General features: G+C 42.2%; 1 protein-coding gene across 1 annotated transcript in view; it reads right to left on the bottom strand.

Annotated features, from left to right (window-relative positions):
- Positions 1-12,671, bottom strand: part of CCDC3 (coiled-coil domain containing 3) — a 108,922-nt gene extending 96,251 nt beyond the window's left edge. The window contains exons 1-2 of the mRNA XM_043965234.1: positions 11,801-12,671; positions 8,117-8,291 (exon numbers count right to left, since the gene is read on the bottom strand). Coding sequence (XP_043821169.1) covers positions 8,117-8,291; positions 11,801-12,177 — 552 coding nt within the window. The 5' untranslated portion in view covers positions 12,178-12,671. The remainder of the gene's footprint in view (positions 1-8,116; positions 8,292-11,800) is intronic.
- Between the last annotated feature and the right edge of the window lie 3,436 nt (positions 12,672-16,107).

Raw genomic sequence — 16,107 nt, 5'->3', positions numbered from 1 at the left:
CATTGAGCTTCAGGTGTAACCTGGAGTTCCAAAACCCATTGGTATGAAACTGTCTCCTCAGTGGTGGAGATCAATGTCCAGGCCACTCCTGAGGGCTGCATTCTCGTTAAGAATATCAATTGCAGTCCCTTCCAGCCTTTCAGTGTCCTCAGGCCTTGCAGCCACTTTTTTCACTTCTGGCTTCCATCTTTGAGAGAGAATATAGAGAATGTCAAACTCACTTGAGGTTGCTGAAGAGAAAATAAGACTCTGAGAAGAAGCCAATGTGAGAGGAGTTAGCATTCTCCATCATGTCCTTATCCTTAGCTTGCTTTGGGACATTTTCCCTTAGGGACTCTCTCTAGGTAAAGCCGAGTTACCTCTCTCCTAATGTGAGAGCTCCCTCACTCTGAATCATCTGTTATTTTTCTATGTATACTTTCTCTGGTTTCTGTTTTCCCACCAACTTGGATAAATGGGGTTTCTTTGCTCTCTGCTACATGTATACGTTCATTGTGGAACTGGTATTCAGTGGGAAGAGACTCATGCCTTGGATATAAAGTTTGGGGTGCTCCTTTACACATTAAGAAAGTTAGAGGGGGCAGCTGGGTGGCTCAGTGGATAGAGTACTGGCTCTGGATTCAGGAGAACCTGAGTTCAAATCCAGCAGACACTTGACACTTCTAGCTGTGTGACCCTGGGAAAATCACTTAACCCTCATTGCCTCACCAAGAAAAAAAAAGAAAGAAAGAAGAAAGAAAGTAAGTAAGTTAGAGGCCAAAGTCACAGAAATAACAATATACTTTGACCTGATCTAGTCTGAAAGCTTGCTATTGTTTGAAAAGTTTCTAAAGTTTTAAATTCTACTCTTTTGGGGGCTCTCTTTTAGGCTATGAAGGTTGGAAAGACAGGACTTGTTACCTAGCTGAATATGAGGGAAGAATGAAGAATTGAGAATGACACCAAGGTTGGGAGCTTTGGTGACCAAGAAAGAGGATGGTGGTGCCCTCAACAGAAATAAAGGAGAAAGGAAGAGGGGAGAACTTATGGAGATAAGGTAATGAGTTCAGTTTGGGGACATGTTGAGTTTATGATGTCAATAAGACAGTTAGCTCAAGATGTTCAATAGGAAGTTGAAGATGTAAGAATGGAGGTCGGCAGAGTTTAAAGCTAGACAAATAGATCTGAGAACATTTGCTTAGGGGTAATAGTTGAATCCATGGGAACTGATGAGATCACAAAGTGAAATAGTATCAAGAAGGAGAAAAGAAGAAGACCTAGGTCAGAGCCTTGGGGAATACCCATAGTTAGTGACTGTAGATGCCTGATAGTAGTTTAAAACTGTTCTCATGAAGAAAGAGGCTCACTTTTGACCAAACTGAAGCCCAGAGAGGTTAAGCGACTTGCCCCAGGTCCTATAAGTAGTAAATGACAAAATTGCAATTTTCCCCCCAGGTCCTAAGATTCTGAAGGCCAAGACTCCTTCTACTACACTATACTGTCTTCATTAATTTAATTTATTTCTACTACATCTCTAAATGGAGGAGATTCTTATTAATCAGGTCACCTACTTAAGGGCATACTTTGAAAATGGACAGAGGGTAAGGAGTTGGAAGTAACTATAAGGTTTGGGGGGTTGTTTGTTTCATTTCTTTGTGGGTTTTTTGTGTTTTGTTTTGTTTCGTTTTGGTTTTTTTTGCGGGGCAATGAGGGTTAAATGACTTGCCCAGGGTCACACAGCTAGTAAGTATCAAGTATCTGAAGCCGGATTTGAACTCAGGTCCTCCTGAATCCAGGGCCGGTGCTTTATCCACTGCGCCACCCAGCTGCTCCCATAACTATAAGTTTTTTATGGCTATGACAAGTAGAAGCTGAGGAAGCCTCTTCCATTAGGACCCTGGTGATAGATTTTATCTGCCTTCCAAAGGTCAGTCTCTATTCTGTGCAGCCTATCACCAAAAGTTTGACCAACAGGTGACGAATTGGGTTTTGGCCTCCACTACTAACCATCTACAGAGAGGCTGTAATTTATATTAGGAAAGTTCCGTATGCACATGAATGAAATAAAAGGTCCCTAAAGTATGGAATTAACAAGAATTAGATGCCATTGATAAATTTTACCAGTTGGTTTTCAACTGTGCAGAAGATGTGAGTGTAAAGTACTTACTTTTAGAAAGAAGTTCATTTCAAATATGAAAGTTCATATTATAAAGCTGCATATAGATTTATCATTAGATATTTTTCTAATGACTGGTCAGCTAAATGATAAAATATTTATGTAACCTTTGGGGAAAATAATAGTTAACATTTATATAGCACTTTAAAGTACAAAATGCTGTATCCTGGGAGGGGTACTACGATTCCCATTTTACAGATAAGAGAGATTCATTGACTTGTTCGTGGTCATCACCATTAGATAGGTGGTATAGTGTATAGAACATGGAGTCAAGAAGACCCAAGTTCAAATCCAGCCTCACAGATGTACTAGCTGTGTGACCCTGGGCAAGTCACTTATCCTCTCTCTGCCTCAGTTTCCTCATCAATAAAATGGGGGTAATTATGGCACACTCTATCAGGGTTGTTGTGAGGATCAAATGAGGTAATAATTGTAATATGCTTAGTGAAGTGCCTAGCAACATAGCAAGCACTATAAAATGTTAGCGATTAAACAGCTATCTGGAACATCCAAGATACTAAATTACAATGGGACCCTGTGGTGATATGACATGGGGTACCACTGTCAGTAAAGGATGTTCGTTGGGCTAAAAATAAGGGTTTAAAAAATCCAATCATGAAAATTAGCAAACTCATGAGAAGACTTGGTCCCTGATTCTATTTCTTGGTTTTTTGTTGTTGTTGTTTTAGTGAGGCAATTGGGGTTAAGTGACTTGCCCAGGGTCAAACAGCTAGTAAGTGTCAAGTGTCTGAGGCCGGATTTGAACTCAGGTACTCCTGACTCCAGGGCCGGTGCTCTATCCACTGCGCCACCTAGCTGCCCCTTCGTGACCTCTTTTTGGGGTTTTCTTGACAAAGATACCACCATTTCCTTCTCCAGCTCATGTTACAAATAAGGAAACTGAGGCAAACAGGGCTAAATGACTTGCCCAGGGTCACACAGCTAAGTAAGTGTCTTAAGCCACATTTGAACTCAGGAAGATGAGTCTTCCTGACTCCAAACCCAATGGTCTACCAACTGTGCCATCTAGCTGCCCATTTTACTTCCAGTTTAAGTCTTTCAACTAACTAGTTACGTGACCTGTAGCAAATCACATAGCTTCTCTGCTGTAAAACTGAAAAGAGTCAGACTAGATAAGTTCAAATATCCCTTCATGCTCTAAAAGTCTATTACATCGTACTCCCCAAAACACAAAGCATTTATAAACCTAGAAAACTGGTAGCATTTTAAGGCATTTCCTTCCTATTCTACCTCCCAATTGGCCATTGACTACTGGTTAATCCCATTACTCTCACCTCCACATGCTATGCTACAGCTAAGCTGGACTACTCCTTATCTCCTAAACATCCCCTCAACTTTCTCACCTCTGTGCCCTTGCTAATGCTATTCCCCGATGTCTAGAATGTTTTCCCCTCTTTGAATGACAGAGGATTTTGCATTTGATCCTGGAGGTGATAGAGAACCAATGAAACATTGAATTTGAGGGTGATGTGGGCAGACCTGCTAGAATTTATGCTCTTCAGGCATAGCCTTGCACACATCCTTTAAAATCTGATATGAAACCTTTCCTGATCCTCTCTAGTGGGTGGAGCAATATCCTAACTCTTCCCCTCATCCAGGTTAGGCTAATTTTTCCTTAACGAGTATTGAGATATTTCTTGAGACTCAGTTGGCTCAGGGAATTAAGAGCTTACTTAGACTGTTGACATCACTTCTGGATGTACCAAGTAGCCACAAGGAGTGCCAGTGGCCTCCCGGATGCTTGGCTGGTAAATTTTAGTCAATGGGAGCTTTGCTCAGTTGAATCTATTCAAAATTTCCTCTGTGCCTATCCTTGAATTGAATATCTTCCTGCTATGGCTAAGCAAATCTCTTTTAAATAACTGTTGAACAGGTGGCAGCTAGGTGGCACAGTAGATAAAGCACTCAGTACCCGAGTTCAAATCCAGTCTCAGACACTTGACACTTATTAGCTGTGTGACCCTGGGCAAGTCACTTAACCCTCATTGCCCTGCAAAAAAAAAAATTAAATTTTAAAATAAATAAATAAATAACTGTTGAACAACCTACAAGTGTCTCATTTTATTCCAATATCAAACCAAAACTACCAGGGAATGACCTAAATTTGGCCCAGCCCTTTCTGGATAACAATTTCCCCTCTAAGGCCCTACATAACCCTTTGAAGCATTCATTATTATATTCTGTGGATGTTGCATTCCCCTTATAAGACTGTATGCTCCATAAGGACAAGCTTATCTTTACCTCTTACCCAGTACTTAGCACAGTGCTCTACTGCTTGAATTTTCTCAAGAGCCTGAACTGCAGCAAGCCTATCTATCTCCATGACTACCCCAAGCTACATTTTGATCATGTTCTCTTTGATTCAAGGTGTAAACCTCCATATATCAAAGCTCTTTCTTCTATATTTCAGAGAGCTCTCTGTATCTAGGTAGGATTCTTCCATCTTCACTTTGTCAACAAAGACACATCTACTACCACAGCCCAAAGAGCATCACCCAGAGTGCAAAGAAAATGATTAGCAACAATTGGAACCTCACAGACCCTCATTCTAACTCCATTGCATTTTACCAAAAATTCATGTGGCTCAAATATTTTTGTTCTTTTAAAGGTCGGACTGGGTCCCGGTCTCAGTGGATGGTCATGCGGAGAGAGGGAAAATATATATGTATATCTTTGTTTTGACTGTTGCACTGAACAGCAGGAGAGAAGAGAAGAAAGGAAAGTTCTTGGCTAGGCTGAAGAGAAACTTGCCAGTAAATCTGGTGAATACTCTAGCTTGCCAAAAATATCCCCCAAAGTCCCATTAACACTATGACACTGAACTAGAAAAGTACTGAGAAAAGCTTAGTAACACTGCTGATATCTTGGCATGTTTTGAAAGAGAGATTGCTGTTCCTATCCACATATGAGTAGCCCCACCTGAACCTTGACAAATGGAAACACAAAGACATCAGGGGTGTGGGAGGACGGCACAGCTCATGTTTAAGACTGGGCATTTTGATGGGTTCATTTTGCAAAAGCTTTCTGCAGAAACTTCTGGCAGATTGAGCTTCTTAAATCTCCCGGTTTTACTTTGGAGTTCCAGGTTAAGCTAGACCTCTAAAATGATAGTATAGTGGGGGGGGGGGGGAAGAATAGAAAACAAACTAACTGCCTGAGCTGAATGGAAACTCCAAAGCAGCTCACAGCATACAAAGTAGAAAGTACAACAGATTTGGCATCCTTACAAAGTTAGTAATCCAAGATGTGGTATGTGAAACAAGCAAGGGATTTATTCCAAATCTATTGCCATTTTTTAAACCTAGTCTTCAAATGTATTAAATTTGCTACTGATTTAATTCAATTTGACAAATATTTTATAAATCCCTACACTGGGCTAAGGATTTAAAGATAAAAAATGGCAGTCCTAAAGGCTTCAAAAAGCTTACAATCTGGTAGGTGATAAGCGGCACTTACACAAGTAGCTATAATAAATTAAAATATGTCAATCAGCAGCCTCAAGATTTGAGGCAAGAGGGACTCAAAGAGAGCTTCATGAAGGAAATAAAATCCATCTGGTCATTAAAAGAAGAGCAGAGATATGATACCACTAGGATCAAATATAAATTGCTCTGTTCAGCATTTAAAGCTCCAGCCTCAAGCTGGCCCCTTCCTACCTTTCTAGTCTCATATGTACCCTGCGGTCAGCCACAGTGGCCTCTGTGCTTCTCCTCACACATGACACTTCCTCTCCCAGCTCTGTGTCTTTGGCTATCTTTACTCCTTGCCTGGAATATGCTCCCTCCTAACCCTCAATTCTTAGAAGTCCAAGCTTCCTTTAAGACTCAGCACAAAAAGCCAACTTCTGCAGGAGCTTCTTCCAGTTGCCTTAGCTGCTTGTGGCTTCCTGTCATATACTCTTTAGACTGATGGATATGTTGTCTCCTCTCATTAGAATTTAAGTACTCAGGGCAACTGGGTGGCTCAGTGGATAGAGCACTGGCCCTGGATTCAGGAGGACCTGAGTTCAAATCCAGCCTCAGACACTTGACACTTACTAGCTGTGTGACCCTGGGCAAGTCACTTAACCCTCATTGCCCTGACAAACAAAAGAAATTTAAGAACTTTGAAGGTAGGGTCTTCTTTTCCCCTTTTCTCTTTGTGTGTGTGTACGTGGCATATAGTTAGCACTTAAATGTTTGTTGATTGATTGGAGAAAGTCTGTTATAAGCACAGAATTCCAATATGTACAAATGCCACCCCCCCAAAAGAGGGAAGACAGGAAGAGATTAGGTAATAGTGAGTAGTCCAATTTGCCCAATCAGTCAATAAACATCTGTTAAGTGCCTACTAGGTACCAGACACTGTATTAAGGGCTGGAATTACATGAGACAGTCCCTGCTTTTAACGAACTCATGGAAGAGACAACATGCAAATACATACAGACAAGCTATATAAAAGATCAATAGGAAATCATTAATAAAGAGAAGGCTAGAATGAAGAGGGATTTGGGAAAGGTTTCCTGTTTAAAAAAAAAAATGGAATCTCAGTAGATACTTAAAGGAAGCCAGGTAAGTCAGGAGGCAAAGTTAAGGAGGGAGAGTATTGCAAGCATGGGGAACAGCCAGAAAAAGTGCTCGGAGCCCATAGGAGTGCCTTGTTCACGTAACACCCAGGAGGTCAGTATCACTGGATCAAAGAGTATGTGTTGGGGCAGCTAGGAGGCACAGTGGATAAAGCACCAGCCCTGGATTCAAGAGAACCTGAGTTCAAATCTGGCCTCAGACACTTAACACTTACTGGCTGTATACTAGATTATGTGTCAGGGAGTAAGGTTTAAGGAGACTGGAAAGGTAGGAAGGGGATAGGTTATGAAGAATTTTGAATGTCAAACAAAAGAGTACATAAGTGAGAATAATTTTTAAAAAACAAAGCTAGACAGGTATCTTGGAGCCAGATTATTAGGGACCTGAATGATGCCAAAAATTTATATTTTATTCAATAAGCATTGAGAAGATTTCTGAGTTGCTAAGTGAAGCAATAAGAAATGTGAATTAGGAAAATTATTTGAAAGTCACTGTTTTTGGATTAGATGATTTTTAATGTTCCTTCTTTTTTTTCTTTTTCTTTCCTTTTTTTTGGGGGGGTGGGGGTGGGGCAGGGCAACAAGGGTTAAGTGACTTGCCCAGGATCACACAGCTAGTAAATGCCAAGTGTCTAAGACCAGATCTGGACTCAAATCCTCCTGAATCCAGGGCCAGTGCTTTATCCACTGCACCACCTAGCTGCTCCTCCCCCACCAAGTCACTGCATTTGAATAGCAATTATCTTCTTTTTTGTTTGTTTGGTTGGTTTTTTGTGAGGCAATTGGGGTTAAGTGACTTGCCCAGGGTCACACAGCTAGTAAGTGTTAAGTGTCTGAGGCCAGATTTGAACTCAGGTCCTCCTGACTCCAGGGCTAGTGCTCTATCCACTGCGCCACCTAGCTGCCCCAGCAATTATCTTCAAACTTTATTGCTGCTTTGGTTATCTACATAAGTGGAAGTATTGGGTTTTTTGGGGGGGTGTTGGGTTTGGGGTTTTTTTGCCACACAGTCTATAGAGATGTTCTAGCTCTAAAAACCCTAGTTCTATTATTTCCACTCCTGCCAAGAATTTTTCCCTTCCCTTCCTATCCTCGATTAAACCTTTTACAATCCATACTCTATACTAGATATTCCAATTCCCAGTGACTGTTTCTTCCTAACTAAGCTCTGTGGGAAGACTCCAGAGGTCTCCAAACCCACAAGCCAAGAAATGACGCCTTTAAAAATAATTTCCTAGAAGGAAAGGATGGGAGAGAGTTACAAGCTCTCCCTTGGTCTGACCACCATGTCCCTTAAATTTTTGGTTAAAAGAAGCCATTAAACACCATGTGTGTTCTGTTGTTATGATGCTCTAAAAAGCTGGACAAAATCTTACCCTGTTGTCTTCCTGAATCTCCCAATCGCTGGAGAAAGTCACAGGCTGCTGTTCATGAGTACAGTTGGAAAACTGGAAGAGACTGGAAAACATTCTTCTGTTCTCTTGAGTGTCTGGAAAGATGGCATCCTGGAAATTGACTCCATGAGGCAAGAGATTATAATTTTCATCCATCCTGAAGCAAAAGCAAAACAAAGCCAGAGATCTGAACTGAACTCTCATTGGATGCCACAGTTTTACAGAAGCCATGGCAACCTTCTAACCTTGAAGGTTCTAAAAGAAGCAGAATGATAAACCAGGCAAAAAGTAGATATTTTTAAGTTTAGAAGTCTCCTGAGAGACTTTCATTCCTGCAGTTTGTTTGACTTTTGTGGTTCTAAAGCATAAGATAGCAATAGATATAGCAGGCTATTAAGAGTCAAAAGTAATGTTACACAGAAGGAAGACCATACTCCAGACCAAAGTGATGAGGCAGGGTTCATTGACCATTCAACATATTCAGTTTTCACATTTTTTGAAACTGGCCAGAGCCTGCTCTAATCTCAACAGGTCTCAGAATTCAGAATAACAGGAGGAAGAATGATCTGTATGTAGCTGTTAATATACTTCAGGGGCAAGGGAACTCTGTGAAATGAGAATCTGTCAGTCCAGCATTTAATTTACTGTATTTCTGCACTAGCTTTTTGTAAATATTTAAGAGCAAAAAGATGAAAGAGTTGGCTGACCACCACAGAAATATTGAACAAAACTGTATTTCACAATAAGATGGAAACAAATGATATTTCCTGACTGATCTACAACTCCCCCCACTTTGAAAATGGGGTTTCATTTTTCTTTATGTTATAGCTGGGCCCTCATGGTGTTTTTTTTTTTATCTTAATGAAAAATCACAGACAATTAAAGTGTTCCTGTAATGAGAAATGTGCTCTCTCAGTCTTCGCTGGCACTCCTGAGAAATTTTACTTAGTCTAGAGAAACAATTCAAGCCAGAACCATGACACGCTGTATTCTAAACTTAGAAATTCTGGCTTAGATGTGGAAAACATGTGTTGTAGCAAGCTCAATGTGGGGGCACTTAGAGTCTCCATCCTCAGAAAGATGCTGAAGTCTAGGGAGCTAATAAGTCATCTACAGACACTAGTTGTACTCAGTACCAAATATTTTGTATCACATACATTGATATGTCAGTATTGCAATTATTACTAACGGCCTTAAGTTTGGTTTTATTGGTTTGCAACTCTAATCCATATGTTATTTTCAAAAATATTTTGGTGATTCGAAAACAGTGCAGAGGATTAGACTGGGAATCCTGAAGATCTGAGTTAGATATAAGTTCACACCTACTAGTGTGAGTGTGGGCAAGTCACTTAACCTCCAAGCCACAGTTTATTCATCTGTAAAATGAAGATAATGAAAGCATCTACTTCATAGGGTTGTAGTGAGGATCAAATGAGATAACATATTAATTTACCTATTCCCCCCTCCCAATTTAAATCACACACAACCAGAGAACTTCTATCGCTAATCTACCTCCTAAGTCTTGGACTCTAGGAGAAGCTATGAGACAAAATGGTCATGAACATGTGCTTTATTCTTCTAGAATGATGAATAATTTTTATAGAACTTTTTAAGATTCCAGAAGCCTGGGATCAAGGGTGACTTTTTAAAAATAGAATTCATGGTTGTCCTGCAGAGAGTGGGCAGAGAGGACTCTTGATATTTATTGAAAGGAAATGGGGGAGGGGACAGCTAGGTGGTGCAGTGGATAGAGCACTGGCCCTGGAGTCAGGAGTACCTGAGTTCAAATCCGGCCTCAGACACTTAACACTTACTAGCTGTGTGACCCTGGGCAAGTCACTTAACCCCAATTGCCTCACCCCCCCCCCAAAAGGGAAATAGGTCAGTCAACAAATGTTTATTAAATACCTACTATGGTGCTAAGCATACAAAGAGAGGTAAAAGTCAATTCCTGCCCTTGAGGAGCTCAGAATCTAATGGGGAGAAAACTGCAAATAACTATGTACAAACAAGCACTTGTGCTGGCATGCATACTTGCTTGCACTCTCTCATGCTCTCTTGGGCTCTCTCTCTCTCTCTCTCTCCCTCTGGAAAAAGAATATATGTATGTATGTATATGTCTATAGGAAAGAAGGCATATATATACATATATACATATATATGTATATATATATATATATATAAGTAACAGAGGAAAGGCACTAGAATTAATAGGGATCAGGAAGAAATGTTACTTTAAGTCGTTTGGTATAATTAAACTTTCCTGCTAACTGCTGACTTTAATTAAAAATTAAAACAAAACAAAACACTTTTCTCCAGACTCATAGGAACTATCAAAGTGAAAACTCCTTCCACTGGGGCAGGTAGGCAACTCTATGCAACTTAATATGCATTTATTAAGCACCTAATATTCACCAAGCACCTAATATTCAACACAGAATAGTCCCTCCCCTTCTAAGAAGCCATGAGGGAGAGGGACAACATGTACACATATTTATGTGTGATGTTAGGGAAGAATACAAGTTTTATATGAAGGCTAGTTTCTTAGTTATCTAAGTCATCAAAATGTTAAGTGGGAGCCCATGGTCCAACAGCTGCTACATCAAAGGCAAAATCTGAACCTAAATTTTCCTGACTCCAAGTCTAGCCCACTCTTCTCTGGGGTATAGGGTCCCTTAGCCCCATAGGTAGAGCAATGAAATATGCTAAGAATCTAGCTGTAGACTGCATACAACCATTTCAGTTTAGGATACACCCTGATTGATGCCTTCTCCCATAGCTCTCTTATTGCAGGTTATTACAGGCAGATGGATTTAAAAGTCAGGAAGACCCTGTTTTTAATCCTACTCCAGATACTTAATAGCTTCGTGACCCTGGACAAGCCATTTAACCTCTCTCAGATTCAGTTACCTTGCCCTATCAGTAAAATGGTGATAACAATAGCACCTGCTTCAGAAAGTTGTTGTAAAGATCAAATGAAACAATACTTGTAATGTGCTTTGCAAACCTTAAAGCACTGTCTAAATGTTAGCTATTATTTTTAGGAATTCAATCATAGTTCTAGACCTGGAACCTTAAGTTTTCAATATGAGTATTTACACCTCGAAAATCGGCAAATGCTCCAAAGCAGGGCTTGATTTATTATTTTGTTGATTATCTGGGCTTAAGAAGGTGATGGAGAAAATGTTAATAAGGGACTTTTAGGTGTGTCCCCAACATTTTTTTTCCTGAAAAGCTGATTGTTAAATATCTACCCCCACACGATTGCCTGGCAAGGACTTCAGAGATCACCTAGTTCTATCTCTTCATTTTACAGATGAGGAAATTGAGGCCTAGGGAAATTAAGTGACTTGGCCAAGGACACAAAATTAAAAAGCTGGTAAGAAATGTTAACTGGGAAATCCTTCAAACTCTTGGAAAGAGGAGAATTCTAGATATAATTTCACCGCTTCCATTATACCTTTGGCTCATTGGCAAAGATCTTAGTGATGTAGGGGGTGTGTGTGTATGTGTGGCCCATGTAGGTTACGCGTGTCCACGTGGGTCTGTCTATAAGTGAAAAGGAGTAGTGTGAGGTGCTGTCAATGAGGACCTGTCACATGCTCACAAGCAGACAGGCAATCAGGAGGCTGAGTTCTGCCAGCTACGTGGGAGGCGCTCGCTCACCTGAGGAAGAAGAAGTAGGAGTAATCTTGCACCACGGTGTGGGAGTGGCAGGAGAAATAGCCCAGGCCGGTGAGGTTGAGCCTGGAGCCTGCGGGCACCTCGAGCATGCTCCCCCACGCCTGGTCGCACAGCATCTCGATCTCGGCGGAGTAGAAAAGCCCTCCCTCGGAGGCGGCTTCGTACTGCCACGGCAGGTAGTTGTACATGCTGTACATCTCCTGGTGCAGCGCCAGCACCTTGGCGTACACGATAATCTCGGCCAGCTCCGCCCGGCAGCTCTCGCTCAAGGGTCTCCAGTCGGACGGCAGCTGGCAGCCCAGGCTGGGGCTGAGCTGGTCGCCCAGGCAGACCAGGGCGAGGAGCAGGGCGGGCAGCATCGCGGCGGTGGGAGCGCCTACGACACGCGCTCCCTGGTCCCCAAAGTTTCCCCAAGTCCCGCTCTCCGCTCGCCCCTCTCTTCGAGTGCAGGTTTAACTGACAGTGGGCATGCTAGCCTGTGCGCATGGTGGGGAGAGGGGCGGAGAGGGCACAGGGAGCGTGGGGCTGGTCCAGACTGGAGAAAGGAGGGCTTCGCGCTATCCTTCTCTGGCCAGCGCCACCGCGGCTGAAGCCACCGCCGGGCGGCTTCTGCCTACGAGTCTTGCTCGCCTCCTTGCTCTTTCTCCCTCAATTCACTGAGTTGGCCCCTCTACTCTCGGCAGGAGTCGCTCCGCCTCAATGCAGTCCATCCCCTGCCCTATCGCTTTAAAAGGGTCGCCAGGACCTGGCTACCCCGCCTCCACTTCTCCGTGACTTCTCTGGGGGCGTGGGCTGAGAGAGAGGGGTGGGGAAAAGGCAGACCCGCAGCAGCAGCAGTAGCCTCAGTGCCTGGATTTCCTCCGACCCCTGGGGGACTAGAGGGCGCAAGCTGGGTGGAGGGGTGCGGGGGGGACGGCGGGGGAAGCGAACCAGCTGCCAAATAGCTGTGGGAGCAAAGCGGGAGACCAGATATTGGGCCACACTAGGAGGCTTTTGGGAGAGTCTCTAAGATGAGCTGAGTGAGAGTTTCAGCAGCAGCTGGAGTTTGAGCTTGGGGTTTTCCTTCTTTGCTCCTCAAACAGTTTCTTTAAAAGAGTTGGAGGTGTGAAGATAGCCCGGCAAAAGAGCTTCCTGGAGAACCGGGAGGGCAGGGCAATCCTCTTCTATTGTGCCGAGTTAGACCTGTTCAAACTTTCATCATTTAGAGTAAGGCAGCAAAACTACAGGAAGACTTTTTTTTTGTCATTATCTTTTATCTCCCCCGGAGAGTGTGTGTGTGGGAAAGGAAGGAGGAAGGGAAGGGAAGGAGGAGTAGGAGGGAGGGAGGAAGGAAGGGAGGGAGGAAGGAAGGAAGGAAGGAAGGAAGGAAGGAAGGAAGGAAGGAAGGAAGGAAGGAAGGAAGGAAGGAAGGAAGGAAGGAAGGAAGGAAGGAAGGAAGGAAGGAAGGAAGGAAGGAAGGAAGGAAGGAAGGAAGGAAGGAAGGAAGGGAGGGAGGGAGGGAGGGAGGGAGGGAGGGAGGGAGGGAGGGAGGGAGGGAAGACCAGAGGACTTTACTAGTTGGCTGAACCTCCACGACAACAGTACCAAGCCAGAGTAAACTGAAGGCCATTTGTGGACTTCAGAACCGCTGCTAAGTGTCTGGCACTGGCAGAAGACAAGCATGTATGTAATGTCTTTCTCAAGAAAAACATGTTAGACTAAGTAGTTAATGGAGAGCACAGCTCTAGACAGAAAATAGTGTTAAGTTCTGTCAGTATTCCTCATCCCCACACACACCCTGCTAAGTTCTGTTTAAACTTCCTGAGTCTGTTAACCTCCCAGAATTTAATGAGATTTCTCTGCAAAATAAGAATGCTTGCCTTTCCCCAGATAATTGGAAGGACTGATAGAATGGTACAAGACCCCTTTCTGAGAAAAATGGCAATGAAACCATTGAACTCTAATATTGGTACTGAGGTATAAAGATATTCTATGATTATTATCATGACCACCATCGTTATCATCATCGAAAATCAAACATTCATTTTTTTCCTCCCTTATATCTTTTCTTTCCTACTTCAAAAAAAAAAGCCAAAGAAATCAAAGAAGGAAGAAAAGAACCCATATGTACTAAAAATTTATAGGAGCTCTTTTTGTGGTAGTAAAAAACTGGAAAGTAAAGATATGCCCATTGATTAGGGAATGGCTCAACAAATTGTGGTGTATGAATGTAATTTACTATTGTGCTATAAGAAATTAGGGGAAAGATAGTTTCAAAGAGACAGAAAAACTTGTATGAACTGACTTGTATGAACTAACTGATGCAGTGACATGAACAGAACCAAGAGAACAATTTGTAGTCCAACATCGATATAGTTACAAACAAGTAATTTTGAAATATATCAAGAATTCTGATCAACCAATTGATCCACCATTATTCCAAAGGATTAGTAAAGAAGAATCCTGCCCATCTCATGACAGAGAGATGACAGACTGAAATGCAAAATTTAAAATACATTTTTAAATGACTCATGTGAGAATTTGTTTTACTTAACAATTAGCATTCTTTATCCACTTGGGTATACAGTTAGGACAAATACCTGTGAGGGATCAAGAATCTCATGTAGAAGATGTTGCAGGGTTCTGGAGCTTGATATCAATTGGCACAATACTATCCACAAATGGGAAAACCTATTGGGCTTCACCATCTATAAGGAATCCCTTTTTCATTTGGACTTTACTGGACATATTCCTTAACAGCAGCAAAATGCCTTTGGTGAGCATATGTCTCTTTACTTTATGTCGGTCTTACTCTTTACTATCTAAAGGACAAAGCAATCACAACCGTATTTTCTTGAGAAGAACATGCATGGATTACAACAGTGCCAGGCACTGTGGCCAATTCTGCTTGCTACACTACAGGCAGTATTCCTATCCTATAACCCCATTTCTTTCTCCCCTGAGGAAGGTGGTTGAAACCTCCAAAAGTCCCTTCTAGATAAAGCGCTTAATAAGAGAAGGGGACACTAATTTTCCCCCAAAACTGTACATACATCTATATCTATGTCCATCTATACCTCCTCCTCACACAAATAGCTACCATTCTAATTCAGGGTCTTGTCATCTCTAGCAATAGCCTTCAAATGAGTCTCCTTGCTTTAAGTCTCTCCCTACTCTATTCCATCCTCCACTCAGCTGTCAAAGTTATTTTCCTAAAGCATAGATCTGACCCAGTTACCTCCCCTGCTTAACGAACTCCACCTGTGGCTCCCCTTTATTTCCAGGATCAAATCTGAAGTTCTTTGTTTGGCACTTACAACTCTACATTCACTACCTAATGCTTTCTTTCTTTCTTTCTTTCTTTCTTTCTTTCTTTCTTTCTTTCTTTCTTTCTTTCTTTCTTTCTTTCTTTCTTTCTTTTTTCCTCAGGGCAATGAGGGTTAAGTGACTTTCCCAGGGTCACACAACTAGTGTCAAGTGTCTGAGGCCGAATTTGAACTCAGGTCCCCCTGAATCCAGGGCCGGTGCTTTATCCACTGCGCCACCTAGCTGTCCCTACCTAATGCCTTCAATCTAGTAAGTGGAAGGTAACCCTAGGTTGGATGTCACTAGCAGAGGGGAGAACCAGGAAAAACTTCCCTGGGGGAGGTAGTGTTTGAGCTGTGTCTTAAAGGAAACCCTGGGATTCTAAGAGTTGGAAGTTGGAAAGGGAGAGCATTCCAGGCCTGGGGGATGGCAGAGACTTGTGTTCAAGGAAAAGCAAGGAGGCCAGGATGGCTGGTCTATACCATATGTGGAGAGGAATGGAATGTAAGGAGACTAAAAGGGTAAGAAGGCATTAGGTAGATATAGATGTATGTATATATGTATATGTATGTTGTATATATTTATATGCATATGTATATATCCATATGTAAATATGGATATATGCATATTTGACGTAGAGAAAGAAGTGACAGGATTATGCAACTGAACAAGAGAGAAGAATTGAGGATGACAGCAAGGTTTCGCACTCAAGTTACTAAAAGGATGGTGGCACCCTCAACGGTAAGAAGGAAATTCAGATGAGAAGACAGTTTTGGGGGAAAATTAGTGTCCCCTTCTCTTATTAAGCGCTTTGTCTAGAAGGGACTTTTGGAGGTTTCAACCACCTTCCTCAGGGGAGAAAGAAATGGGGTTATAGGATAGGAATACTGCCTGTAGTGTAGCAAGCAGAATTGGCCACAGGAAGGGTACCACTAGTGACTAGTGGCAGCCATATGTAGCTGGGAGATATGAGGAGGAAGAGCAGTGACCACTGCAGGTCAGCA

This window comes from Dromiciops gliroides, chromosome 5 (genome assembly GCF_019393635.1).
Source record: "Dromiciops gliroides isolate mDroGli1 chromosome 5, mDroGli1.pri, whole genome shotgun sequence".
NCBI lineage: Eukaryota > Metazoa > Chordata > Mammalia > Microbiotheria > Microbiotheriidae > Dromiciops > Dromiciops gliroides.
Note: the sequence above shows the minus strand (reverse complement) of the source record. Positions and strands in the feature narration are given on the sequence as shown.